Below are 26,408 nucleotides of genomic sequence, written 5' to 3' on the forward strand. Positions count from 1 at the left end.
TCCACATCGGTAGTCCTGAGACGCTATGCCTGACTGAGGTCCACTGGCTTCTCCGGGGATGTCCAATCGACACTTTTGGACATGCCCTTTGATGGCCGTCGCCTGTTTGGTGACAAGGCAGACAACGCGCTCAAGCGCTACAAGGACTCTTGGGCTACGGCCAGTTCATTGGGCCTTGCTCCCACCAAGCGCCCTGTGCAGTCTGCCTTTCACCCCTTTCGTGGCTACAGAAGGGGTGCCCCATCACGTTCCAACCAGGTCCACAGGCTGGCACAAGATGCTCAGCCTCCGAGCGACCAGGGACGTGGGACCCAACCCTGTGGGTCTGGGGGCCAGTAGTGGGCCAGTCCACAAGTGCCCCCTCTGCAGCAGCCTCCAAACCTTCCGAGTCCGACCTTTCAGGGCCACCAATTGCCAGTGGGTGGAAGGATACACCATCACCTCCCCCACTGGCACAACATCACGTCAGACAGGTGGGATTTTCAGATAGTCCGAAGGGGCTACTCCCTCCCCTTCGAGACTACCCCTCCATCCAAGCCACCTACATTCCATTGCATGTCGGAGGATGCCTTGGACCTTCTCCGCCAGGAAGTGATGGCACTCTTGGCCAAGGGAGCTATTGAGCGCTTCCCTGTCCCAGAAGTAGGTCGTGGTTGATACTCCCACTACTTTCTGGTGCCTACGAAGGACAAAGGCCTGCATCCTATCTTAGATCTCAGGGAGAATTTCAAGATGTTGACATTGGCTCCGTCCGGTCTGCCCTCGACCCTAGAGAGTGGATGGTAACGTTGGACTTGCAGGACGTGTATTTTCACATCCCCGTCCTGCCTGCCCACCGGCGTTACCTACGGTTCAGGGTAGGCCACGAACATTTTCAGTATACCTTGCTTCCCTTTGGCCTTTCCAATGCCCCTCGGGTGTTCAGGAAAGGGATGGCAGTGGTCGTAGCTCATCTGTGCAGATCAGGGGTTCCAGTCTTCCCCAATTTCGACGACTGGTTGTTGAAGGCGAGTTCGCCGCAGGCTGTCGTTGCCCACCTCCAGACTATGGTGGACCTCCTGCATTCGCTGTGGTTCACAGTCAGCATGCTGAAGTCGCACCTGAACCTGTCTCAGAAGCTCCTTTTCATCGGAGCGGTTCTGGACACAGCGCGGTTTTGGGCCTATGCTCCTGAACAGCGAGTCCGGTATATTAAGGCTATGATGCCGATGTTCCAGCCTCTATCCCGGATTTCGGAGAGAATGACCCAGAGGCAGCTGGGCCTCATGGCCTCCTGCATCCTGTTGGTGGATCATACCCAGTGGCATATGCGGGTTCTGCAGTGGGACCTGAAGTTCCAGTGGGCACAGCATCAGGGGAATCTTTCTGATGTCGTCCAGATCTTGGCGGGGACTGCACATCAGTTGCAGTGGTGGCTCACGAACCAGGATTGGGTCAACGGCAGATCCCTTCCCCAACCAGAGTTCACAGTGGTGACAGATGTGTCACTTCTAGGATGGGGCGGCTACATGGGAGAGGTGGAGATCAGAGGCCTCTGGTCTCCGGCGGAGCTTGGGCTCCACACCAACCTTCTGGAGCTCCGGGTGATTCATCTAGCACTGAAGGCGTTTCTTCCGTCAAAGAAAGAGTAGTGCACGTGTTCACAGACAACACTTCCGCCATGTGGTACTGTGACAAACAGGGCGGAGTGGGATTGTGGACTATCTGTCAAGAGGCCCTTCGTCTTTGGAAGTGGCTGGAACATCAGGGAATGTCCCTGGTGGTTCAACACCTGGCAGGTTCCCTGAACGCCAGGGTGTACGAACTCAACCGCCGGTGCATGATGGATCACCAATGGCGTCTGCACTCGGAGGTGGTGCAAAGTCTCTTTCAGCAGTGGGGAGAGCCTTGGTTAGATCTATTTGCCACCGAAGAGAACGAGCAATGTCAGCAGTTCTGCGTGTTGTAATTTCCAAGGCGGCACTCGCTAGGCGACGCTTTTCGTTGCGAGTGGAGTTGCGGTCTTCTAAACGCCTTTCCCCCTATACCACTTATGCCCAGAGTGCTGAAGAAGATCAAGCGCGACCGGGCCCAAGTCATTCATGTGGCTCCGGCCTGGGCATGAAGAGTCTGGTATCCCGAGCTCTTGAACATGGCCATCGATCCTCCGATCAGACTTCCCCTTCGGGAGGATCTTCTGTCGCAGCAGCAGGGGATGGTTCTCCACCCAAACCTGTCCCGCCTCCACCTCCTTGCATGTAGATTGAGCGGCAACAGTTGACAGCCTTCGATCTTCCTCTGGAAGTCTGTAATGTTATGTTGGCAGCCAGGCGTCCCTCTACAGTATACGCCTGTGGATGGAGCAAATTTGTGGCATGGTACGCAGCAAAGGCTGTGGATCCCCTTTCTGCCCCCCTTGCTGAGGTTCTCCTCTTCCTGCTTTCTTTGGCCCTGAAGGGCTCTGCTCTGGGTGCACTTAAGGGCTATCTTTTGGCCATTGCGGCCTTCCTTCGCCTTCCTGATCAGCCTTCTCTTTTCAAGTCCCCCATTGTAAATCGTTTTCTTAAGGGCATTACTCATCTGTTTCCTCCTATTCCTTTTGTAATGCCCCAGTGGAACTTTAATCTTGTTCTGACGTATATTATGTGTGCTCCTTTTGAGCCACTACATAATTGTCTTCTAAGGCTTCTGACGCTCAAAACTGCTTTTCTGGTTGCCATCACCTCTGCTCGCAGGGTGTCTGTGCTCAAGGCTCTATCTTCAATGCCTCCTTTCCTTGCTGTTCATCCGGACAAGGTTGTCCTTCGAACCAGGCCTTCTTTTCTCCCTAAAGTGATTACTTCCTTTCATATTGGACAGACCATCACTTTGCCCACCTTCTTCCCGCCCCCACATCCTTCGAAGGAGGAAGAAAGGTTCCACCGTCTGCATCCAAAAGTAGAGCTGTCCTATTTGAATCGCACAAAACAATTCTGGGTGGATGATCAGCTCTTTGTTGTCTATGTGGGCGCCAAGAAAGGTTGGGCTATGCAAAAACTGACCATCTCTAGGTGGGTCGTCCTTTGCATTAAGATTTTCTATTCCTAGGCAAAGAAGGAACCTCCGGTAGGACTGCGCGCCTATTCCACCAGAGCGACGGCAGCCCCTACTGCTTTGGGACGTGGAGTCCCCCTCAGTGACATCTGCCAGGCAGCTATGTGGGCATCGCTGCACACGTTCACTAAACATTATTGCCTAGACAGTCAGGTCCTGAGAGACGGCTTCTTTGGCCGTTTGGTTCTCCAGGACTTTCTGGTGTGAACTTGGTTCGCAGACCCACCTCCGGGGTTGGTATTGCTGGGGTATCTATTCTAAGGTAAGGAATCTATAACTAATAATCTCTTTCAGATGAACAAGTTACTTACCTTCGGTAACAATATATCTTTAAGAGACATATATTAGTTATAGATTCCTTACTACCCCACCTACCCTCCCCGTTCTGTGAACTAACTTCTAGCGTAAGGGACTCCCTTTCAGGGCCCTAGTTCTGTGCACCAGTGGTTAGTGTCTTTCATTGCTCTGCGCTTCTGGTGTGGAATGTCGTGTAAAAGAACAGACGTCAGCGCGCAGGGGTGACGTCTAAGTAGATACCGCAAAGTCACGACGGCAGTCACGACGGCGACCACGACGCCAACGACGAACGCGGAGTTGACCAACGCCACCTACCGATGCGCAGGGGTACTACTGAGAAAATATTCTCCGGATCCAGTCTTACACCTGGGGGTAATTCTAAGGTAACAAATCTATAACTAATATCTGTCTCTTACACATATGTCATTACGAAAGGTAAGTAACTTGATCTTGACAGATGAAATCTTTAGATGAGATTCTGAGGTATGCAAAATATCATTTTCTCTTTGTTACATTTAAGTTGAGCAGTTGCTAGGGATTGGAAAATGACGATCAGGCAGATTGTAATCTGGCTACCCTCTAGCTCAGTACCTTTTTCCTAAAAAAGAGCAGTTGTGTATCATCCACATAGGAGATCAGTTTAACTCCCAGCGCTTGTGCAAGCTGGACCAGAGGGATAAGGTATATATTGAAAAGAGTGGGACTCCCACCAGCATGTTCTGAGGGGTGGTGGTGTAAGGAGGTATCCAAACTTGCTGGCTCCTCTTAGCTATGAAAGAGGTTAGCCAGTCTAATGCCTGTCCTGTACCTCCAAAAGCCTGGAGACGATCCAGCAACATTGAATGGGGGACTGTATTGAATGCTGCTGATAAATCCAACATAATCAGTACTGCTGCTCCTCCTGCATCCAAAGTTCCTCTAATGTGTTCTGACACTTTTATCAGAGTAGTCTCTGTGCTATGTTTAGCTCTAAAGCCTGATTGACTTGTTTGAAGTAAATTGTTTGCTTCCACATAGCCAGGCAGTTGCTTATTCGCTTGTTGCTCCAAAATGTTTGAAAAGGCTTGTAGAAGAGATATCAGTTGGCAGGGAGATGCGGATCAACTCAGGATTTTTTTATCAGTGGGAGAATCTTTGCCTGCTTCCACTGACTTGGAATTGTGGCTGTCCTAATTGAAGTATTTAAAATTGAATTGCCCGACTGATTGATAATATCCTCCACTGCTTCTAATAATTTAGGAGGGTAAGGATCAGCAGGTGACCCAGATTTAATGGTCTTCAGAGCCCGCAGGGAGCCCTCCAGAGAGATAGGTTCAAAAGAACTCAACTTTACCTAAGGTGGAGAAATCAGAATGGCATGAAGAACTTGCTTCAGGAGAAAGTCCGTACTCTTTTGTCTAAGGAAGCCATAGAGAGGGTTCGGGTGGCAGAATTCGGCTGTGGTTGCTATTCCAGCTACTTTCTGGTCTCGAAAAAAGGACAAGGGCCTTCGTCTTATCCTAGATCTGCGATCCCTCAACTACTTCCTCAAAATGGAAACGTTCAAAATGCTCACTCTGGCTCAGGCCTTGTCTACCCTAGCCCCCACTAGACTAGATGGTAGCGTTCACGGTGCTTCATTTTGGCCTAACCAGAACCCCTTGGGTGTTCACCAAGGTGATGGTAGTGGTCGCAGCTCATCTGCTCAGATCAGGGGTGCCAGTCTTCCCCTATCTCTATGACTGGCTGATGAAGTCGAGCTTACCCCAGACTGTCCTTTCCCACCTTCAGACTGCAGCAAACCTCCTACATTCTCTGGGATTCACTATCAAAGTGCCGAAGTCACACCTAACTCCCTCTGAGATGCTCCCTTTCATCAGAGCTGTTCTGGACACACTGAAGATCCTCCTGAGATATTTCAGCCTCTATCCTGGATTTCAGTGAGACTGACTCTGAGGCTGCTGGGCCTCCTGCTAGTGACACATGTCAGGTGGCATATGCAGGCTTTGCAGAGGTGATCTGAAGTTCCAGTGGGCGCAGCATCAGGGGAATCTCTACAACATGGTCCCGATCTCGGAGGGAACTGTACAGGACCTACAGTGGTTGCTGACCAACTGCTATTGGGTCAGAGGCAGACCTCTCTCCCTTTCCCAACCAGATCACACAATAGTGACAGATGTCTCATTCCTGGGATGGGGCAGCCGTCTTGGAGAGGTGGAGATCAGAGGACTCTGGTTTCTGTCAGAATCCGGACTCGACATCAACTTGTTGGAGCTCCAAGAGATTTGCTTGGCATTCAAAGCTTTTCTTCCTTCCATCAATGGAAAGCTGGTTCAGGTGTTTACGGATGCAGGAAAGAAGGATCTGCTTCTTATGGTTACCCCCACTTTTTGCTTCATGTGATACTGTTTTTGACTTGTCTGACTGGGATCCTGCTAATCAGGACCCCAGTCTATCTGCTTTCTCCCTAAACTGTTATGCTATGTACTTAGGTACACTCCAGATTGTATACTCGGGTACCCTTGTCAGTCCCTAGTATATGGAACCCATATACCCAGGGCATAGGTACCACAGAGGCCTCCCATGGGCTGAAGCAGGTTTTATGCCACCCATGAGAGGCCATGCAAAATGGAACTACAGGCCTGCCATTGCAACCTGTGTAAGATGGTGCATGCACCTCTTACTTTAGATATAGGTTTCCTATATCTAAAGGCCACTGCACTTAAAACCTATAATTCACCCCTAAAGCAGGCCTAAACAATCCGAAAGGCAGGGTGCTTGGTTCTAAGTGAGAGGGTGCCCCTGCATGAGCAGGACACCCCTGCAGCCTGCTGAGTCCATTCTCTCAGGTTGTCAGTGTATCAGCCATTTACGACATATAGAGTGGCGCTATGAAACGAGCTTTGTGTGGTCCCTAGTGTTCCCGGTACCAGCCTTCTAGTCCCGCTCAGCCCAAAAGGATTGCTGCTGACCAGAGACACATTTCTGCCCTCCTGCTGCGCTGCCAAACTCGAACAGGGGAAGGCAGAACAATAGGCATCCTGTCACTGGGGGGTGTGACCACCTCCCAGGCAGGATTTAGTGTACGAGGCATGGGTGGGTGCGCTTGCCAGCAACCGAAAGTCTGCATGAGGGGCACATTTGGTGTCCCTGTGCAGAGTTCAGTTCAAACAAGTCCTGGGAGCCGTTGGCTTCTGCTCTAGCGCAAAACTGGACAAAGGACATGGGAGTAACCTCCCCACTGTCCTGACCCTCCCCTGGGAGGTTCCCCTGAATCTGTCCAACCCTCTCCTGTGGGTACAATTGGCTTACCTGGCTGTAGGATCCTAGATTCAACGTGGACAAGATTCTGAACCAGAAACCACTGAACTTCGACCGTCTGAACACTCTGGACAAAGTTTGGGCCTGACTTCATCTCCCTCTCAGTCTGAAGCATCGTCTGTGCCCGTGCACCATACAGACTCCGTGCAGCACCTGTGGAGCATCAAGGACAACTGAAGATATCTCCCCTGGAGTGAAGGAGTCACTCCCCTGCAACCGCAGGCACCACATCACGATTAACCGGTCTGCTGCTCCTAAGCTCCAATGGACTCCAAAGGTTCCAGCAACACAGGAGGTGGGTTTCCAAGTCCCTCTAGGTCCGAGTTACCGTCTCACCAACTTTGAGGTCAGAATCCATCGTGGGGGCTGCAATACCCGTGCCCCTGTTCACCGCATACTTTTGCAAGTGCATATGCTTGTTGGTGGTCCCAAAAGAAGTGCACTAGGCTCCGAGTAGCCTCAAGCTCTGGCACCATTTTCTACAAAGAACTCCGACATCCTCACCCGAGTGCTCCGTGGGCTGCTGCTTTGTAAAACTGCTCGAGGTCCCCTCCCGACTCATGTGCCTCCAGCCTGTGGGTCCTCTTGAGGGTCAACACTGCTTTTCTTGGGCTCCCCTGGTTGCTCCATGCTTACCCTGACTCCCCTGCGTTTGGTGAGTCTCTTGGACCTTGCTGGTCCGAACCATAACCTTCCTTGACACCTTCTGCGTGGGTTGCCGCTGCCAAGGCTTGTTGGTGCTCCCACCAGACACCGACCCCTCAGCACTCGACAATCCTTTGTGGGACAAATAGTATCTGGCTCATGGTCCTCCTCAACGTCTCCTGGTCCCTGTGGCTGCAGAGTCAAGAATCCCCTCTTCGCACGAGAAGCACCTGACATCGGTGGGCATTTGTCTACCGAGCTCCTGGTCACTCCTGGGTGACCCAGACTCTGTCCCCTCTGCTTTCAGGTACTCTCCATCAAGAACCTACCTTTGGATTCCAACGGACACTACTTTTCTTCCCAGCAGTGGCTCTTCTTCAAAGTCCTCCATAGAGATCGACAGTGGTTTCCGACGCCACTTCAGACCTATGCATCCGGCTTCCTTGGGATAGGTAGCTCTGATACTATGGTATCAAAGGGTGGGGTGGCCCTCCAACCTCCTGACTTCCACGGGGTTTCTTTGAAGTCCACTTAGAAGGGTCCTTAAACTTTAAAACTGCAACCGCGACTCTCCCATAGAATTATACGGCACACGTGATCCTGTTCCCACACTGCACCCGTCCTCCGTGGAGCCCCTACTTATTCACCTTGGGAGGTTCCTTGGGGTCCCCGCGATTCTACATCCTCTAGACACTGTCTTGACTCGAGTCGTGGTTCTTATACCACTATTAAAGTATATGGTTTGGTCTCCCCCTGGAGCCCACTGTGTATTAGTGCTACTTAAGATTGTTTCTGTGCTAAAGTATTGTGTGCTTTGTGTTTATCTGCGGGTAGCAGATACTGTAACGTATTTAGAGTGTGTTATAATAAGAAATACATATTTTTATAACTACTGTGTGGTTCTCCTTTCATTTAATCAATACAATAAGGTTGCATTCTGGTAAAATAAGCTGCTTAACATTCCTTCAAGACTAAGCCTGAAGGCTGCTCTCCACAGATACCAGTTGGATAGCTTTCTAAGGTTATATTTGACCTCTTAAATCACCATAAGGGTTGTTTTGACTGGTACAGGGTGCCCACTTTAACTAGTGGACAGCATATACCAGGACAACTTCTCACAACGGACAACACAACCGTCCTGTGGTACTGCAACAAGCATGGCAGGGTGGGGTCGTGGACACTTTGTCAAGCGGCCCTGAGACTCAGGACATGGCAGGAACTGCAAGGCATATCTCTGGTGGTTCAACATCTTGCCGGTTCCCTGAACGCCAGTGTGGACAAACCCGGCTATCGAAGCCTAGTGGATCACTAATTACATCTCCATCGGGAGGTGGCACAAGGTCTTTTTTTAAAGTGGAGAGAGCCTTGGTTAGATCTTTTTGCCTCTGCCGAGAGCGCGCAACTTCAGTAGTTTTGTATGCAGGAGTTTCCAAGGCGGTATCGCTTGGTGACGCTTTTCACCTTGAATGGAGCTCAGGCTTTCTGTATGCCTTTCCACCAATACCACTCTTGTCCAGAGTGCTCAAGAAGATCAGGAGCGACCCAGCCCAAGTCCTTCTTGTGGCTCCAGCCTGGGCACAGAGAGTATGGTTTCCGAGCTTCTCCAAATGAGCATCGATCCTCCGATCAGGCTGTCCCTTTGGGAGGAGCTTCTGTCGCAGCAGCAGAGGAAGGTCCTCCACCCGAACCTGCAAACTCTACACCTTCTTGCATGGAGATTGAGTGGCGGCAGTTGACAATATTCGACCTTCCGCCCTAAGTCTGTAATGTTATTTTGGCAGCCAGGCATCCCTCTACCAAGACTATGTATGCCTGCCAGTGGCAACATTTTTTTAAATATTGTACAGAAAGATCTATTGATCCTCTTTCTGCTTCCGTCTCTCAAGTCCTCTTTATTTTGACCCTTGCCCAGCGGAAATGTTAAAGAGTACCTTTCGGCCTTCTTGAGGCTGAAAGACTGACCCTCTTTATTTAAATCCCCTATTGTAAATAGATTTTCTGAGGGGCTTGTACAAATGTTCGTACCTGCCCCATTCATCATGCCTCAGTGGTACCTTGATTTGGTTCTCATCTTCCTGATGTGTGATCTGTTTTAATCCCTGCACAACTGGCCCTTCCAGGTGCTTACCATCAAAACAGCCTTTTTAGTGGCAATCACTTCTGCAAGCAGGGTGAGAACATTGTAACCTCTGTCATCCAAGCCTCCTTACCTGACCATCTGCCCTGATAAGTTGGTACTTCGCACTAGGTCCTCTTTCTTACCGAAAGTGGTAGCACCATTCCACATGGGGCAATCAGTCACCTTGCCCACTTACTATGCTCTTCCACACCTCTCTAAATAGGAGGGGTGACTCCACTACCTGGATCCAAAAAGAGTGTTGTTGTTCTACCTTGACCACACTAAAGAGTTCTGTGTGGACAACCAACTCTTCGTGGGGTACGTTGGATCAAAGAAAGGTTGTGCGGTGCAGAAGAGGACTGTCTTGTGATGGGTCGACCTCAGCTTAAGGGCTCATTCCACCAGAGCTGAGGCTGCTACCACGGCATTGCAATCTGGAGTTCCAGTCCTTGGCATTTGCCAAACAGCAACGTGGGTATCCCTGCACACATTTATCAAACACTACTGCCTGGATAGTCAAGGCCAAAGGAACTGCCTTTTTGACCGATCTGTCCTGCAGGACTTCCTGGTTCAACCCTGTCTGCAGTCCCTCCTCCCGTGATGGTATTGCTTGGGTATCTATTCAAAGATAAGGAATCTGCTGCTAGATGGCCATGTTACTTACCTTCGGTAACGCCCGTAGACAAATAATCTAGCCACAGATTCCTTAACAACCCACCCATCAGGGTCTTAGGGTCAGGGCTGTTCCCTTTCAGGGCTCTAGTAATAATACCCCACTGTCAGTGCACTTCATGGCTCTGCGCTCCTCGTGTGGAAAGTCATGAAAAGTAACTGACGTCAGCGTGCCAAGGTGGCGCCTATATAGGTGATGTGGACTACATTTCCGGTGTCTACGCCGACGTCCTGCCGAGCCGACCAATGCCACCTACCAGCGCGCAAGGCTATTGCTTGAGCAAAAGTCTTATAGGTCCAGCCTGATGCCTGGGAAATTCAAAGGTAAGGAATCTGCTGATCGATAATGTCTAGCAGATAAGGCGTTACCAAAGGTAAGTAACTTGTCCTACCGGTTCCTGGGGGGGGGGGGGGAGGGGGGAGTCTGGTGGATGATCAAGGTCTGGTGGAAGATCAGGGTCTGGTCTCTCCGATCTTCAAGGGATTTGCCAATCTCCGTCCCGTGCCTCAGGTGGTATGTTCCTTTTCGGATTTGCAGCTGGTCTTGCTGGCTCTTCAGTATTCTTCTTTTGAGTCTCTGACGTCTGTGGGGTTACGTCTTTTAACTTGAAAGTGTTTTTTCTGGTGGTGGTAACTTTTGTTTGTTGGTTGGAAGAAATAAGCTCCTTGTCTTGTTTGTCTCCTTTCTTGCGTGTGTTTGATGACAGGATTTTTCTTCGGTTGGGCCCTGGCTTTGCGCCCACAGTGAATTGTTGATTTCAACGTCAGCAGGAGGTAATTCTTCTGGTGTCTTTCTCTTATCCTCAGTCTCCTGAGGAAGTGGCACTTCACTCGCTGGATGTGCGTAGGGCGGATCTAATTTACCTGGAACGTGTGAAGCAATTCCAGGTTTCCTCCTCTTTGTTTGTGAACTTTGGACTCACCCGGAAGGGAGATAAACCTTCCACTCAGACCTTGAGCAGGTGGATTCGATCAATGATTTTGCTCGCTTATAAGCAGTTTGGTTTTTCCTCTTCTCTGGGGATCCAGGGGAGGTCTACTATGGGCATGTCCGCTTCTGTTGCAGAACCCCAGGGTGCCTATTTACAAGAAATCTGTTGGGCGGCATCGGAAGCTGGCCCTCTATATACTATATCAAAAAGAGATCTAGTGTGCAGATTCCAGTGGATCCTCAGAGGCTTTAGAGTGGCTAAAGTAGATATTAATAATACTGCTCTCTTTTGCGGTAGTGTGGACGAGCAGTTAGGCTTATCAGTGGGTAGTGTTCTGCATTTGTTGTACACACAGTAGCAATAAATGAGACACACACTCAGTGAAAAAATCCGAGACTAATTTATAGAAACAATACTTGACTATATTTATTTTGTAGAATCACAGAACTTCTTCTCAGGTAAATACGTTTAGCAATAGGAATACTTTTCAATGTGTAAAAAGGGGACACAGTGCTCATTTTCAGACTTTGCAATGTTAACTTATGGGAGGAAGAAAACATTTAACATACATATAGGCAACATCGACTTACAAGACCAGTTAAGGTCAGTATTGGGCAAGCTTCAGTTCAGCACCAACGGTACACCACCAGCAGCACAGGAGTGGCCGGATGCAAGTTCGAGGTCGGGTCCCCAATACAAATCAATGTGAATTGGGACAAACGGACAGGAGCTGCTTACGGGGGGTGGGCAATCTCCGGGAGTGGAGGCCAACACTGTACCGGGCACAAAGCATCACCAACATTACACCACCAGTGACACCATGACGGTCAGGTACAGGATGCCAACACAGCTTTGGGTCCCCAATGAAAAGCAATGGAGGCAGGCCAAATTGGAAAAGGGCTGCAGGCTCAGGCAAGGAGGCCAGTCAAAGGAAACCAACAGCTGTAGGGGTAAATTGCGATGCTCAGGGACGTGGGGACACCTTTTGTCATCTTCACCGCGGCAGGGCTACCTTTTGGTTTTGAAAACTGCCTACTAGCAGGTCGCGGTTGAGGGGATCTTCGTGCAGAGGTTGCAGGCAACATTGAGGAGTATGGGAGAGGTAAGTTCACATTGGCCTCTGGCTCTGGAGTGCTGGGGAACCTTTCTGGAATTGGTGGGCCACTTGGACTCAAGCCAGAGGCATGGGTGCAGAGGTGGAGCTGGGGGCAGGCTTCACGATTCGTCAGGTTGCAGAGTCATTACTTTGAAGATGGTTGCTTTGTTAACTGGTTCTCTGTTCTCTGAAGAGCTTAGTCTTTATCGAAGGCAGGAAGACTCCCAAGATTCCGGAGATTGCTGGGCTGCAGGATGAGTTTTCTTTTGGTGCAGTATCATGAAGGGTTGCAGACAGGCCGGTAGGGCTTGGGCCAAGTCGGTACTACTTTGCAGTCTTCTCTGCTAGTGCCACTGTGTGGTATCCAGCTCTTCTTAGGTCACCAGTAACTGAAGTTCAGGGTCTGGGGATGCCACCTACATACTAGATTTAGGGGTGGTGCGAGGGAGTAACAGATAGTGGCCAATGGGCTCCTCACCTGGAGTGTCTACATGCTCTATTACCTCCTGAGGGAGGGGGACATAGTCATAGCCCTGATTGGGCAAGTCCCATTATTTTCAAGATCGTGGACACTGAAAAGTGAACTTCACCTCCCCTCCAGCACCTGAGGGGTGGAGTTGGCAGAGGGGGGCACACCTCCTATTCTTTCTATGTTTTCCCGCCTGTCCTCCCTCTAAAAAGGGGGTGAGGACAGGAAGGGGGGGCCTGTTACCTCTAACATGTGTCTGGGGTCGCATTTAAAAGGCGTCAAGGCCTTTGAAGATCCCCGCCACGGATGGCTCTTCCTGAGCATGGGCGGGTGTGAAAACCTCCAGAAAAGGCATTGTTTCCGACCTCGGAGCGCACAGGCACTCTCCCCATGAGGTCAGAACACTGTTTGGTGGTAGCAGGCTGGCTTAGGCCACTTGTGACCACACTAAGGATAGGTAAGTATCAGGGGGTCCCTCTATGGGGCCCTCTGTGTGCAATTGTTAATTAAACTGACATGGCAATCAGTGCAGGTTTGTTATGCTGAGATGTTTGGTACCACACATCCCATATTTCAGTAAAGCCATTATGGAGCTGGGGGAACTCGTAAATATTAGTGTCCAGCCAGTGTACTCACTATGGCTTCCCTGGTCACTTACAAAATCCAGGAATCAACAAGGACATTGCAGGGGATAACTGCTCATGCAGATATGCCCTCACAGGAGATGTAGTGCACCCTTCCTTAGGGCTAAGGCCTGCTAGAGGGGTGGCTTACCTATATCTCATGCATTGTCTATGGGCATGGCACACATGTGTGCCATGTCGACTCTTCAATTTTCTCTGCACCAGGACACACAGGCTGCAGTGGCAGTGTGCATGTGCTTACTGAGGGGTCCTTTTGGGTGGCACAGTTTGTGCTGAAGCCCTTAGGAACACTCTTTAACCACAAGGCCCTTGGTACCTGGAGTACATTTTACTAGGGGCTTACATGTGAGCTAAAGGGTGCCAATTGTGGAAACGACAGCTAAAGTTTAGGGAAGGAGATCTGGCACGGGGGAATTGGTTGGCAGGGACCATGTGCACTCCCAGTCGAAACTTCATAATTTTCCAGGCAACAAGTGGTGGCTAACCATGTCCAAAAGAGGCACTTTCCTGAATGCGGCCACTTGAACTGCACCTTCTACCTTTGTGTCCTATTATCGGGTGCTTCAGGGTCCGGAGGTGCCGGATTTGTTGGGTTCCAAAGTGCTGGCTTCTGTATTGCAAACTATTTTGTTTTTCCTGTGGATGAAACTTATGTTTGCATATTCTGTGCAGATGTCCTGGTCCTTTTTGTGGCTTTGGTACTTCTCAATGTATGATTCATCATGGCGAGAGGGACGAGGCGGTAATGCTGCAATTTCTTACTCTTACTCTTACTTACTCTGAGTCCTTCTCTCGCTGCGATGAACCAGGCCCTCCCTATCGACCAGTCCAACAGTGTGGTGTTTGGACTTGATATGAAACAGGTATTGAGGATGGGGGGGGGGGGTGTTTTATAAGTTGGGAAGGGTTGTGAATGAGGCACAGGGGCCTCAATGTGCGGTTCATCACGGCAAGAGAAGGACTCGGAGTAATGCTATTACCGGGAAGTAATCGCAGCATTACCCTTCATAAACATTTTATATTATACTAAAATATATTGTGTGACTCCTTCCATGTAATTAGAATGTTCACAAACTGAAAAATCTTGCAAATAAGTATTTAAGAAACTCATGACCGGGTCGAATAAAGCTTAAGTGAAAAAATCTAAACATGTAGCCCTCGCATATAGTTCCCAAATGCACGTCTAGATGTTCGCATGCGATAGGTGTGTGTTAGGCATGAAAGCTGCTCATAAAAACCGCCAACCAGCAAACGTGGACCATTCGATCGCGCTGTGCAAGTAATACAATGCTGTAATCAGACGTCTGTTAATGTTGGGACACAAAGGCCAGCGGCCATTCTGTGATCTGTCTGAACGGCGGACGTCCAATCGCCACCGCCATGTTATGGTTGGAATAGCTATGAAGTGTCCAATCCATAATGAAGTGCACACTCCTTGAATATGTCTTCAACAAATGTCGGAAAGAATACGTCGTTGGAATCGCAGCACGAGGGCCCTTAGTATTGCCAGCATCTTACTTGTGACGCTCGGGTTATTTTGTCTTCTGTTGTGCTTCTAATTTTGTACGTGCTGCTGGGCAGGATGTCGGCGTCCATGCTCTTCACGGGTATTGACCTGACAGATGCCCCCCCCCTACCCCGCGCGCTCCTCGTCCTTCCAAGGCGCCTGTAGCTCTGCGGGCATCTTACAGCGTCAGCGAGCTTCCTGCATTTCTGCAGAACGCCCATCGCTGACATGTTCATTTTATTTCCTGGTCAGTGAACAGGAAGCAGAAATCAGGCCATCGTGGGATATGCTTAGATATCAGTGGCCATGTGGGGACTGCTGCGCTCTTTTCTTGTCAACTGTATTGTTTAATGTTAAAGCCTCGTTGGCCCTGTTAAGATGTCTTGAGAAGTAAACACGGAGTTCATCTTTCCTTGTGCGCACTATATTATTGTTGACAGCGAAAGGTCATAAAGGTTAACATGTTATTGACTTCAGATGGAATCACAAGGCAAAGATCAAACCAATGCCTGATGCCCAGAGGAGAGAAAACTGGTCTGAGCAGGTAGTGAGTGGATACATAAAGCTGAGGCCCTTGCTGACCTGTGATTGGTGGCAGTTATGCAATATGCTTGCAGGGGGGAGAAGCAATTCCACATGAGAGACTTAATGCTTGTCCTTTGGACAGCAAGAGTGCCCTCTGCTCCAACGTTGCAGCCTCGGTACCGAGTCCACGTGGCGAGTTGGGTTAAGTAAAAGCTTCACTAGAGAATTTGTAGAATGACACGGGGAAAAGGTTGCCATGTCTAGAATTCTTCTCCATCTTTCACTTTCCCATGAATAGGAATGACAATATGGCGGTGAAGTGAGATGTCAGACATGAAATAATCAAATTAAATGCATCCCTGGAAAAACAGGACGTGAGACCGAACAAAGGTTTGGGACCGTTTACTTAGCAAGTATCTGGTCAGTCAGGAGGAACTGCACACTCCTGGACATGAGGAGGCAGACCAGCGGTGGCACCTTTAGTCATGGAGTAGCCCCTGTATCTGCACTGTAGGGCATTCGACCTCAGGATAAGGGAACACAGATTTGGGACTTCCTTCCTCTCCCATGAGGCACCGCCCCCTCAGGGAAGACCTGCGGATAAAATGTCCTCCTATGCCTGACTCACTTTCATTTCCAATTCGAGGAACAGTTCCCACATTGCAAGGGATTAACAGCGGACAGCCAGGGAACACACTGTGCATCTCTCCTCCGTGTCCTCCTAAACCTTTGTATCCCCATGTTACCCCTGTGAGTTTTCCCATCCATCCTTGGTCATTCAGCAAAGGGCTTGGGTGGATACCTGTGTCGCTGTCTTAGTTTTCAATTCAGCATCGCATTGAATTGTTATTTCCATTGTGCATTTTGGGTATCAAAAACGTATTCACCCTGTTCTGTTTTTTTCCCCTTATAACTACTACATTCAAAATAAAGTTTTGGTAGCTTGCAGGTTTTCAAAGCGCACAACTAAAATATATAAAATGTTCGACCAACAAAAAACACTTCATTAAGTGCCACTACCAGCATGGCCAAAGTCTGAGTCGAAGCAGTACAGGTAATATTTGCTGGCCACCTGTCAGCTTTTCGAGATGTGGGCCAAGCAGCCTCTAAATGAAACAGTAGTGTTCTAAGGCAGCAGATCAAGGCTCACATATTGACCCATCCACCAGAGTAGCGTTACTGGACCTAGTCTGATCAGGGACGTTTTAGGGATTTTGGGGGCCCTGGGCCAAACGTATCTGGGGGCCCCTGTTAAGAACAGCTTTGAATTTATGATCCAATTTCAAGTCTTTTATGCCCTCTTTGGCCAGGTCAATGACAGTGCATAAGTGTACTGGTCCAAATACTAAATATGTTTACATCTAATATTCAGGGATAGTGATGTATGGTTTTTATTATTGTAACAGCAGCAGCTCCCTAATATGACAGCAAATAATCTCTGTTGCACTCTCCCATTTCTCATATGTGAGGTCCTGCTATGATCTAAAAGAAGCTTTTTTATGGATGTTACATGAAACATAAAATCAACATTTCTCTGCAAACTATCTGTAATAGAGCTGGATCTATCGAGGGGCCCCCTGAAAGGCTGGGGCCCTGGGCTAGAGCCCACTTTGCCCATGCCTTAAAACGTCTCTGAGTCTGATGTATATTGTTAAAGCAATGGTGCTCATGTTGCTTGTCATCCCATCATCCTGTCTCATTAATTAATTCAAAGAACTCAACACAATAAAGAACACGCCTCACGTCACAGGAAGTGCGGTCGTTTCCGACAGCAATGACACACCCAGAATTTACCAGTTCCAGGGATGCTTCTGCTTCTAAGGTTTGCTGCAAGTTGTGTGAAGGTGACGTACAGGAAGCAGAGACCTTCTACGGAAATGCTAAACAACGAGAGCTGAAATTCAGGCTGGGCAGAATCGTGCAATTTATCTTGGGAAATGTCATAAAATGTAACAAATATTTTGCAACATTTCGCTTTTGTAGCAAAGTATGTTTTGCTGGTGTCCCGCATGGGTTTAAGCCCAACGTGCATCTCATGTTAAAAAGTTTCACGAGATACAGGTAGGAGACTGGTTTGAGTAAGAAATGCCTCATTTTCCACTGAAACCAATCTCCCCTGCTTCTCGCTAGACTTTTTAACGTGAGATGTGTGCTCGGGATAAAATTAATTAAATTTTGAGAAATTTCACATTATGTGAAATTCTGGAATTTTTCTAATTTTGCCAGCATAATTGAAATTTCTCCCAGGCCTAGTTAACATGACAACCCATGGCCAGTGCTTAAAGCAGGGAGGTTCTTGCTTTGCCTTTTGCTTCTTTATATGCAGCCTAGAGCGTGACATTTGCCAATATTTTAAAGTTATTGACCTTCTGTTTTGACTAAAATGTTTTCATATCTTTCTAAATATCAAAGCTTTCATATAATAATAAAGCTGTTAATTTTTCTCTTGAAAGTGAAACATTTTAACATGAGTAATAAAAACGCCAGTTGTTTGACCAGCAGGCCAGCAGTTGGCCATTACTTGGGCAAACTTTACCTATTCCGCTGGCTTCAAGAGAGCTAGTAAATCTAACTGCAATGAATGCATATGGTGTGGTCCACATACAACGCGTGCATGTATTTCTAGCTGACGATTAACAGTGTTTTTTAAGCCATTGTGAAGCAGATATCATAATTAACTGTAAGCAAGCTACACTGTCATGTTCAGGTCACAACAACTCATTGAACTTGTGAACTGCTTTCAAAGCACCGCTTCATGAACACACACAGTAGCCCATTCTTGGCTTTAAATACATTTGAACTCTGATCATGATGCAGTCATACCCGTGATCTTTCCTTGAAAAGGTGATCATATTAATCAGTTATTCCTGGTTTTGGCTAAATGGTCCTTCCCTTCCACAGCGATGGAGCCCATGTGCCCTGCGTAATTTCCGCTGCTGGCTTTATGCATCTTCTCCTCTGACCCTGATGCCTGTAAAATTAATTTCCATTTACATTTTTGGTCCATAAGTCCCAACATCCTTCATCTTCCTGGCACATGGCCACGGTGCTACCTCAAACGTATGTCTCATCTCTCCTTTATACACCCAAAGCTCACATAACTTAGCATCCTCTGGTGGCGCCCTTTACTGGTTCTGATCTCCCTTCTGAGTATATTTACAAGATGCTCTGTGCTGTAGAAAATTTGTCAACAGGTAAACAACATGTTTGAAATCTGTCCTTCCTTTATCGTTGCACATTTCAGCTTGACCAGTTGACGGGAACCTTAGCCTTAATTGGAAAAAATAGCACATTTTAAACGTCTTACATTATAAGTCTGAGAACTAACATATTCCTGTTTTAGCCCAAAGTACTTAGGGTGTTCTCCATCATTTGTAAATATGTTTTTTCTATACCATGTTTGAGCTCCAAATGGAACAGACATGTACATGTGCACATCTAAAATGTCATCAGATAAACTCCTTGTGTGAAATACCTAAAATATGTTAAGACTAGTTTGATTGAAGTTTTACCGTACATTAACAGGCATCGTTCCCTGGAAATCTCCAGCTCGTGCTCGTTCTGCGCCCAACGGGATTTCTCCACCGTACTCTCTCGGACCTGGCTTTGAAATTCAACAAAGATGAGTTTAAAATGAAGGTACCAGTAAGTATCACTCTTTTTCCTTTAATTTTGTGTTTTGTAAAAGCAAAGCGTTTGCTGAAAGAAAACCGTTTTTTGAAAAGATGCAAAGTAACTTTGTAATTGTACATGGGCAGATAATATAATGTCTCTGGCGAAGTAGCTTTACTAACTTACTGCCCAATTTTACTATTGTTCTCCTTTCTGTCTTCATTAGGTCTCCAAGAAATTTCTTATCCAGCCCTAACTATCCAAACCCATCTACATGTTTAAGCAATTGTTAGCATACTTAATCCAACATAGAGTATTTCGAATTTGCCGTGTGTCACTGACTTGCCTGATATCATGGGGTAAATTTCCTATGAAAGTGGAAAGGTTCCTCAACTCTGCTCAATTCCTGGGATAGTTGATGGAGAGTAGCTGTGTTGGCAAAAGAACTGACACCTGTGACAAAATGTAAGCATACAAACAAATCTCAATTGACGAGGATGAGCAAGAAGAAGGCATTAATTTAACACAGTGTAAAGCTATAGGTAGGTGCCACATACACCGCTACAGAAGAATTTTAATGTCGGAGTTCTAGTGCTCACGCACACTTTTACACAATAAACAATTCATAGATTCTTTAAGGATCAAACTCTTTGTACATTTCACATTAGCAAATATGAGCCATTAGCAAACAGTACATTGGATGGACCCATTTGCTCTCACCAAAAGCAAAGTTATCAGACCATTGTGATTCCGGTCTAGAAAAAATCCTAAAACCATTTGGAAAAGGTGTCCAAATTCCAAACACAGTATGAGGCCGTTCAAATCGTAAAAATGTGATAGTACATCCAGTTCTATCCAATATATCCAATAATGATGGTACTAATTATTGTATGAAAACTGTCAAAACGTCACAAAAAGCTCAATAGATGGTCTGACCTCAATAGTTTATATTTATTGATTACAGCACACATTGAACACAACTTTTCACCTAAGCTTCAACACATCTATCGCACATGTTGCCTGAGCTTCTCTGTGGTTGAACAATACTTTGGCAGAAATATGCTCAGATGTTGCCCTTCAAGATTGTGAAATACAAGCAAAAGGCTTTAACAGAAGCAGCTGTAGCACAGCTACAGAGGAAATAAGTAACCCTAGCAGCACACGAGGGGAGAAGCTTAGTCATTAATTTGAGCTGGTGGTTGTTGGTGGGGCCACCAGCACTCATTTTTGCGGACCGGCACTAATTTAGCCTTATCAGAATTTGATCCAGAGCAAGAGAGAGAAAAACACAAAAGGAACCGGAAAACGGTGACAAAAAGAAAGCAGCCATGTAAAAGACCCTGCAAGAGTGAAATAAAGGGGCCGGGAGTGTCTGGTGATCGACGAATTTGGCACCCTCAACATTCAGTAGCGCGAGGGTGAAGGTTGTGAGAAAAACTGTGGGAATCGCCACTTATTCTTTTACAAATTAAGCAGAGGGGAAGCATACTTGGAAAACATGACTGGGTTGAAAACTGTGGCATGAATTAGCAGCTGTGTAATGAAGCAGAATGTTAGTGCAAGTAGAACGCAAGGAAAACAACCATTGAAGCCATGCAAGTATGTAAGAAACCAGAAGTGAAAATAGAAACTGAATTGCATTGACGCAGCCTGGATCCAAGTTTGCCATCATATTTCCATGTGTGTGAGAGAACGCATGACTAGCAGCTAAAGGGATGTGCTAAAGAACATGCAGAGAGAATGTATATCTGTTACATAGGTAAGGTCTGGGTCTTGCATTTTACTTACAATGGCACGTCTCCTCTAATTAAAATTATTCTCAAGCACAATACACTGTAAAACCTGCTTGAATTTCACATTGGGGAAATGGCTGATCAGGGTAGTTGGAAATTCTGAAAGGATTCCAGTTTGCTCGGTGATGGAATGTGGAAAGGTGTATTCAACTTTACAGTGAATCTCTCAGGCTGGAAGCTTTGCCAAAGAAGGTAACCCCTTGGTGACCCCCTGAGATTCTGTTTAGAGATACTTGCAACTTTTCACCTTGGGTGCTAGAGTGTGAAAAGTCCTGAAGAAGGAGACTGCATTTTATGCCTGGATGAAAACTGACAACTGGGGGTTTAGTTCACCTAGCCCACATGTAACCTCTACCATGTGTTCAGGGTTTGTAGAAATCTTTGGGTATTGATTCAGTTCTCACTGTTGCAGAGCAAACCAAGAGCTAGTCATTCTACAGGGGACCCTGAGTTATGAGGTCCTTTGGAACTGAATATTACAGACTGTTGTAAATAGAGGCATTGCTGAAGATCTAGAGATTGTTTCAATAATTGACTGTTCAATAAGAGCATTCCCCTTGTTCAACAACTTCCTCAAGGGGCGGGAGGGTTATTCTTTATTTCTTAGCCATAAATTAATTCACTGCGGCCCCTAGTAGCCTTGGTTGAGAACCACAGGCAACACAATCTTTTATTGAGTTTTTCTTGAAAAGCCTGTTTTTTGTTTTAAAGAGCATCCTATTGCTATTTTTTGATAACTGCTGACTCCTACTTCAAATTCACTTCCTTTTTTTGTCATTTTGGTAATTAATTATTGTTCATATAAACTAAATTGGTTTTATGATATTAAGTTGCTTGTTTAATAACTGTCTTGTTATTTTTGTGTGCCTGTTCGTATACCGCATTCAATTTTCTCTGTGTAAGGCCTTGCAGCTTGAGCTAAACAACCAAAGGTGCACTGTTCCGGTATGGAGGTCTACAATCTCGTGTACATACAACAGGCGCACACATGACACTAAGAATTGAGATTGCTTAGAAGTTTGGGTGCCACCTATCCCCTTATCTAATGTCAAAGGCAAGATGGAGCCCACCAAGTCCAGGGTTGTCCTGACTGCAGCACCTTTTTGCAGCTGCATGCCTGATGAATGCTACATTTAGAGAGGCCACATGACGTAGGTGGTACCACAGTATCAGCTCCCTCCCTTTCTACAGACATGATGTGGGGCAGGGAGGTGGTAAATCCACCACGAGGAAAGTACTTGGGAAGCCCCAGTGTTGAGGGTTGGACTTTGCCCCCTCCCCCTGCATGACCTCTTCCAAGACACATATTTCTGGATCTTATGGGTACTTTGAGCTCCTGTAGTGCCGGTTTGAACTACGTAGCTCAAAAGTATTCTGGAATTGTGCTGTTTTTCTCATCATGCTGAGTATGACTTCCTTTGTCTTGGAAAACCACAAAGTACTCAATCTGTCGACCAGATATTCAGGTTAGGGAGTCCCAGCAGCTAGCACTTTATTGATAGAACTAGGGCATTGCATCCAAGCCAAAGAGAAAAAGTAACAAGGGCTGCATTCAAGATTCATGAACTTTCTTTCTGGGATGGAAAATCTTGCTTTTCATCTAAAGATGAAGGGGGGAATTACAGATTGTGAAAAAGGATTGATGACCGTGCTCATTGTGGTGGCTGTTCAATTAACCTAAGTGCTTGTTTCTTGCTGGATACATTATTGCTTGTTGTCCTTTGTGTTTTCCTTGATCTGTGAGAATTATTCTTTCTTACTTATGGCTGGAGTGCTGGCATGATGTAAAATTCTTCTGGTTGTTTCTCTTTGCCCCTTTACCATCTTCGTCACTCGGACAGCTTGAAGGTGGGCAACAATAGGAGAATACTTGTCTCGTTCTTTGCTTCTTTAGAGCAATGAACCTATGAACATTCTTGGGTAGCTCCAGTGGTCTCACTATTGGTACTAGTATGGAGGCAACTCTCGAGTAATTTGACGGCAAGGTGCCATCTTGACCTATAGGGCTTTGGTATGGAGGCCCTCAATTCAGTAGGTGCTGAAGTGGGTAAAAGCCAAATTCATTGGGGGGGGGGGGGAAATGTGGCTGACATGCAGCACATTATCAGCAGGCCTAATAAAGAAATCATACCATATTGTAATAAAGCATACTGGCTCACACACTCTAGAATGTGCAAAAAAAAAGACGAGCAACTTCAAATTGAGTGTAATTCATTAGGCATTACTACATTTGGGTCAAGAAGTTTTCGGTAGAGATCGCCCTCTCTAGGGCGTATCGGCCACTGTTAGTTGCCCACTGTGCAGTTGATGTGTGTTAACGCCCACCAGGTTATGGCTGCTAAGGCTGTTGACATCAGCCCTCATAAATGTATCCAACAAAGGTAAATAAACATCCAACAGTACTTCAATCCCCTGTTTGGATCCAGGCAGGTGATAGTGCTGGGTGACAGCATTCTAAGCAGTTTCTTTGACTTACCCAAATCTCTGCATCAACAGTTCTAATTGACTTCAGTTCATCAAACTGATAGGCCAGGAATATAATGAACTTTGGAAAGTGCTCTTAAATATGTCTTGCTATGGGTTGTGTGATGTTGCCTTGCCAGAGAGCACTACTATGAATAAAAAATATTTCTCAATTAAAAATCTGAGCATTCCTCGGGAAAAATTTCTACAATCACAATATTTACTGTGCTCATAGACTGTTGTGGACATATTTTATAAAAGGCTGCAAGTATTAAAAATATGCAGCAGTCATAGAAAGAGCAAACATGTAGCTACCCACACTTAGTTTTGTGTAAGCCGCAAACTTGATTTGGTTTAATACTGAAGTATGCATAAAGAAAATAAATCCTCCTAACGAGTATAAGAAGGTGAATAGATGCAAAAGAAAGGAACTAGGAACCAAAATGTGTGGGCGAGAAGGAACATAGGAATATGAGCTAGGCAAGAATAAGCAGCTTGTTTTCCTACTTAGAATCCCTCCTTTTGTCACCAGACCCTGAGCCTACTTTCCCCCATCTTTTTGCTGTTCCATTGGTTGGATTTAGTTTATGAACCTATCCCAGGTTAAACCCTCTCTCTTACAATGAGACGTCAGGGCCTAGCTACAATTTTTGCAGGATGTGCAGAGGCAATGCTGTGTTTTACTAGCCAACACCAGTTAAAGGGGCCCATGGATTCCTTGCCACGTTACTGTGAGACACCAGGCACTGATCACAGGTACTTAGTACACGTTATGAAAACTATACAGTGAAGATTCCTTAGCAGACATTACGGCATAGTAAGTGGGACCCTGTAGTCCACCAGGAACCTTTAGCGCTATTCTCGAATGTGTTGTATCTCTTTAGCCAACCAGTTTATAGGATATGTCCTATCGGTAACTAGTACCCAAGCATTATCTCTGGGAGACTCCCCTCTAGGAGAATCTCGACTCAAGTATGAGTTTGCATTCCCAGCTTTTTCAGAGTTCACTTCGTGTTTCTCAACGTCCTAGAATGACTCCTGAATGTGAATTCCCTTGTCTCAGCACCTCCCTCATTCATAGCCTCGCCACGTCTCTGCAGGTGGGCATATAAATCACAGTGAGACAAAAAAAGGAGTGGGCAGAAATTTCCTTTATTTAAAAAAACAAAAAACAAGTAGACACTGCAAAACGACCAATGGGAATAACTGCTGTTTTAAGAACAGTGTCTTTGGTGTAACATGTATTTGAATGGGAAACGTGACAAAACATTTTCAAGGCACAGAAGAAATCTATATTTCAATTCTCTTTGAAACAACTACATTTAAATAAATAAGGACTTCTTTTCATGTTACTGACAAATGCCCTACCCTAGGCCAGCTTTTGGATCCATTAATCATTTCTGTTCAAGATTTCACATCTCTGGTACACCTTTAACATCGGAATGCAGCAATTGGCACCAAAAAGGTGACCAGTTTCGTTTTGCAAAGTACCTACCCCTACTTTGCACCCCATGTGACTCATTTGTAAGTAACGTTTGAACCATTCAAGCTAGAACAAAATGTTTATTAAAATCTGTGGAGTTTGTAGAAGAATATGTAAAGTGTGGCAAATCCACACCTACATCCACACCCACAATTAGATACTTCCGTGGACCCCGTATACCTGAAAAAAGACGTTCTGGAGAAAGGAATGGTTTTACAGATGAAATTGATCAAAAAACACCATGATCCCTAAACAGTATTTAATAAGGTGCCATTACACCTTGAACAGTGCATGGTGACATTTTGACTTTTCCTCTATTCCTGTTGTGATTAAAGCCTTTTCATTAAGGCATGTGACATGGGTTGGCCTGAAGCCCGAACACAAAAAGTCTCAGAAATCCGGGTAAGAAAAAGCCCGAATTCAGGACCTCCTTCACTACGCTAAGTAAAGGAAATCGGTAGGAATTTCTCTTGCCTTCAAGTGGCAAAGGCTTTCCTTCTCATGGAAGAAATACTGAGCATTTGCCCCTGGAACACAAACATGTGCCTATTAAACTGTGCTGATTTGCTGCACTGGTCCATCACTTCATGAAATTGCAAGGGCGGTTTACCATTATTTAGTTTCCTCTGATGTGGTTTCTCAGTTTTTGTTTTCCATTAATTCACATATCAATGGATCTCATGTAATATATAATTCTCGTATAACTGCACAATTGCCTTCAGGGCTCCTCCTCGGCTGATTTAGGAATACATCATTACATGTGCTCCCCACCTCATAGTACTCCCTCACCAAGCCAGTGACTTGCGCAGTAGAGATTGTACACTTTTGTTTCAGAACCATGACTAAAGAGCAGTGTATGGTAATCCCCTATTTTGGATGATGCCTTCTGTGGTGGGGCATTTCTCTTCCACAGAGCAAAACCAAAGGGGATGATGGATGGAGTGTTGAACATTGCTAGCACTCACCCCCAGTCAACTGATCTGGGTTTAATCCATCATCATTCTTTAGCTCACTCCGCCACCCCCGTTCAGACATGGCCATATGCAAATTAGTCTGACCCTGTGCCTCATGATGATAGATTAAACCCAGATCAGTTGACTGGGGGTGAGTGCTTGCAATGTTCAACACTCCGTCCATCATCCCCTTTGGTTTTGCTTTGTTCGCCCTAAGTTGGCAGGATATGCCCAGACGTGGGTCCCTTGCTCACTTTGCCACTGGATTCAAGCTAGCCTGGCTGATGACGGCTGATTAGCCAGAAACCGGTCCCAGGATGCTTGTTTCCGGTCCAGGGAAGACATGGCTTGGCAGGTCGGGCTGGACTGTTCCCATGAGGCACAGGGTCAGACTAATTTGCATATGGCCATGTTGAACTGGGGTGGCGGAGTGAGCTAAAGAATGATGATGGATTAAACCCAGATCAGTTGACTGGGGGTGAGTGCTTGCAATGTTCAACACTCCGTCCATCATCCCCTTTGGTTTTGCTTCATTTCTCTTCCACAGCCATTCAGTGAAACAACGTGGCTGGGAGTGTCTGTGCCAGTCATTTGGGCACACTGGTTCTCTGACTTGCCTGGAATGGAAGATGAGTGTAAAAACGGCCTCAGTCTCTTCCTGTACTCCTTGCCGGTGGAAGGGTACCAAATGACTTCATGTCATCAGGAACACTATTTTCTGTAATTGCAAACGCATTCTGGTAGGTGTTGCCTTGCTTCATTTCAGCGGAACCAAATCAGCCAGCACACACAAAAACAATGGTATAAAATGAAATCTCTAGATTGG

The 26,408-nt window shown here is 46.6% G+C and overlaps 1 protein-coding gene across 20 annotated transcripts in view; it reads left to right on the forward strand.

Annotated features, from left to right (window-relative positions):
* The window catches only part of MCF2L (MCF.2 cell line derived transforming sequence like), a 927,044-nt gene that overhangs the window by 713,533 nt on the left and 187,103 nt on the right, over positions 1 to 26,408 (forward strand). For 17 of the 20 annotated variants that reach the window (XM_085622295.1, XM_085622305.1, XM_085622314.1 and 14 more), the window contains one exon: positions 18,804 to 18,923. In XM_085622295.1, the coding sequence (XP_085478421.1) occupies positions 18,804 to 18,923 (120 nt within the window). The remainder of the gene's footprint in view (positions 1 to 18,803; positions 18,924 to 26,408) is intronic. The other 3 variants (XM_085622296.1, XM_085622298.1, XM_085622308.1) reach the window with 1 other exon arrangement.

Source organism: Triturus cristatus, chromosome 8, assembly GCF_964204655.1.
Source record: "Triturus cristatus chromosome 8, aTriCri1.1, whole genome shotgun sequence".
Classification (NCBI taxonomy): Eukaryota; Metazoa; Chordata; class Amphibia; order Caudata; family Salamandridae; genus Triturus; species Triturus cristatus.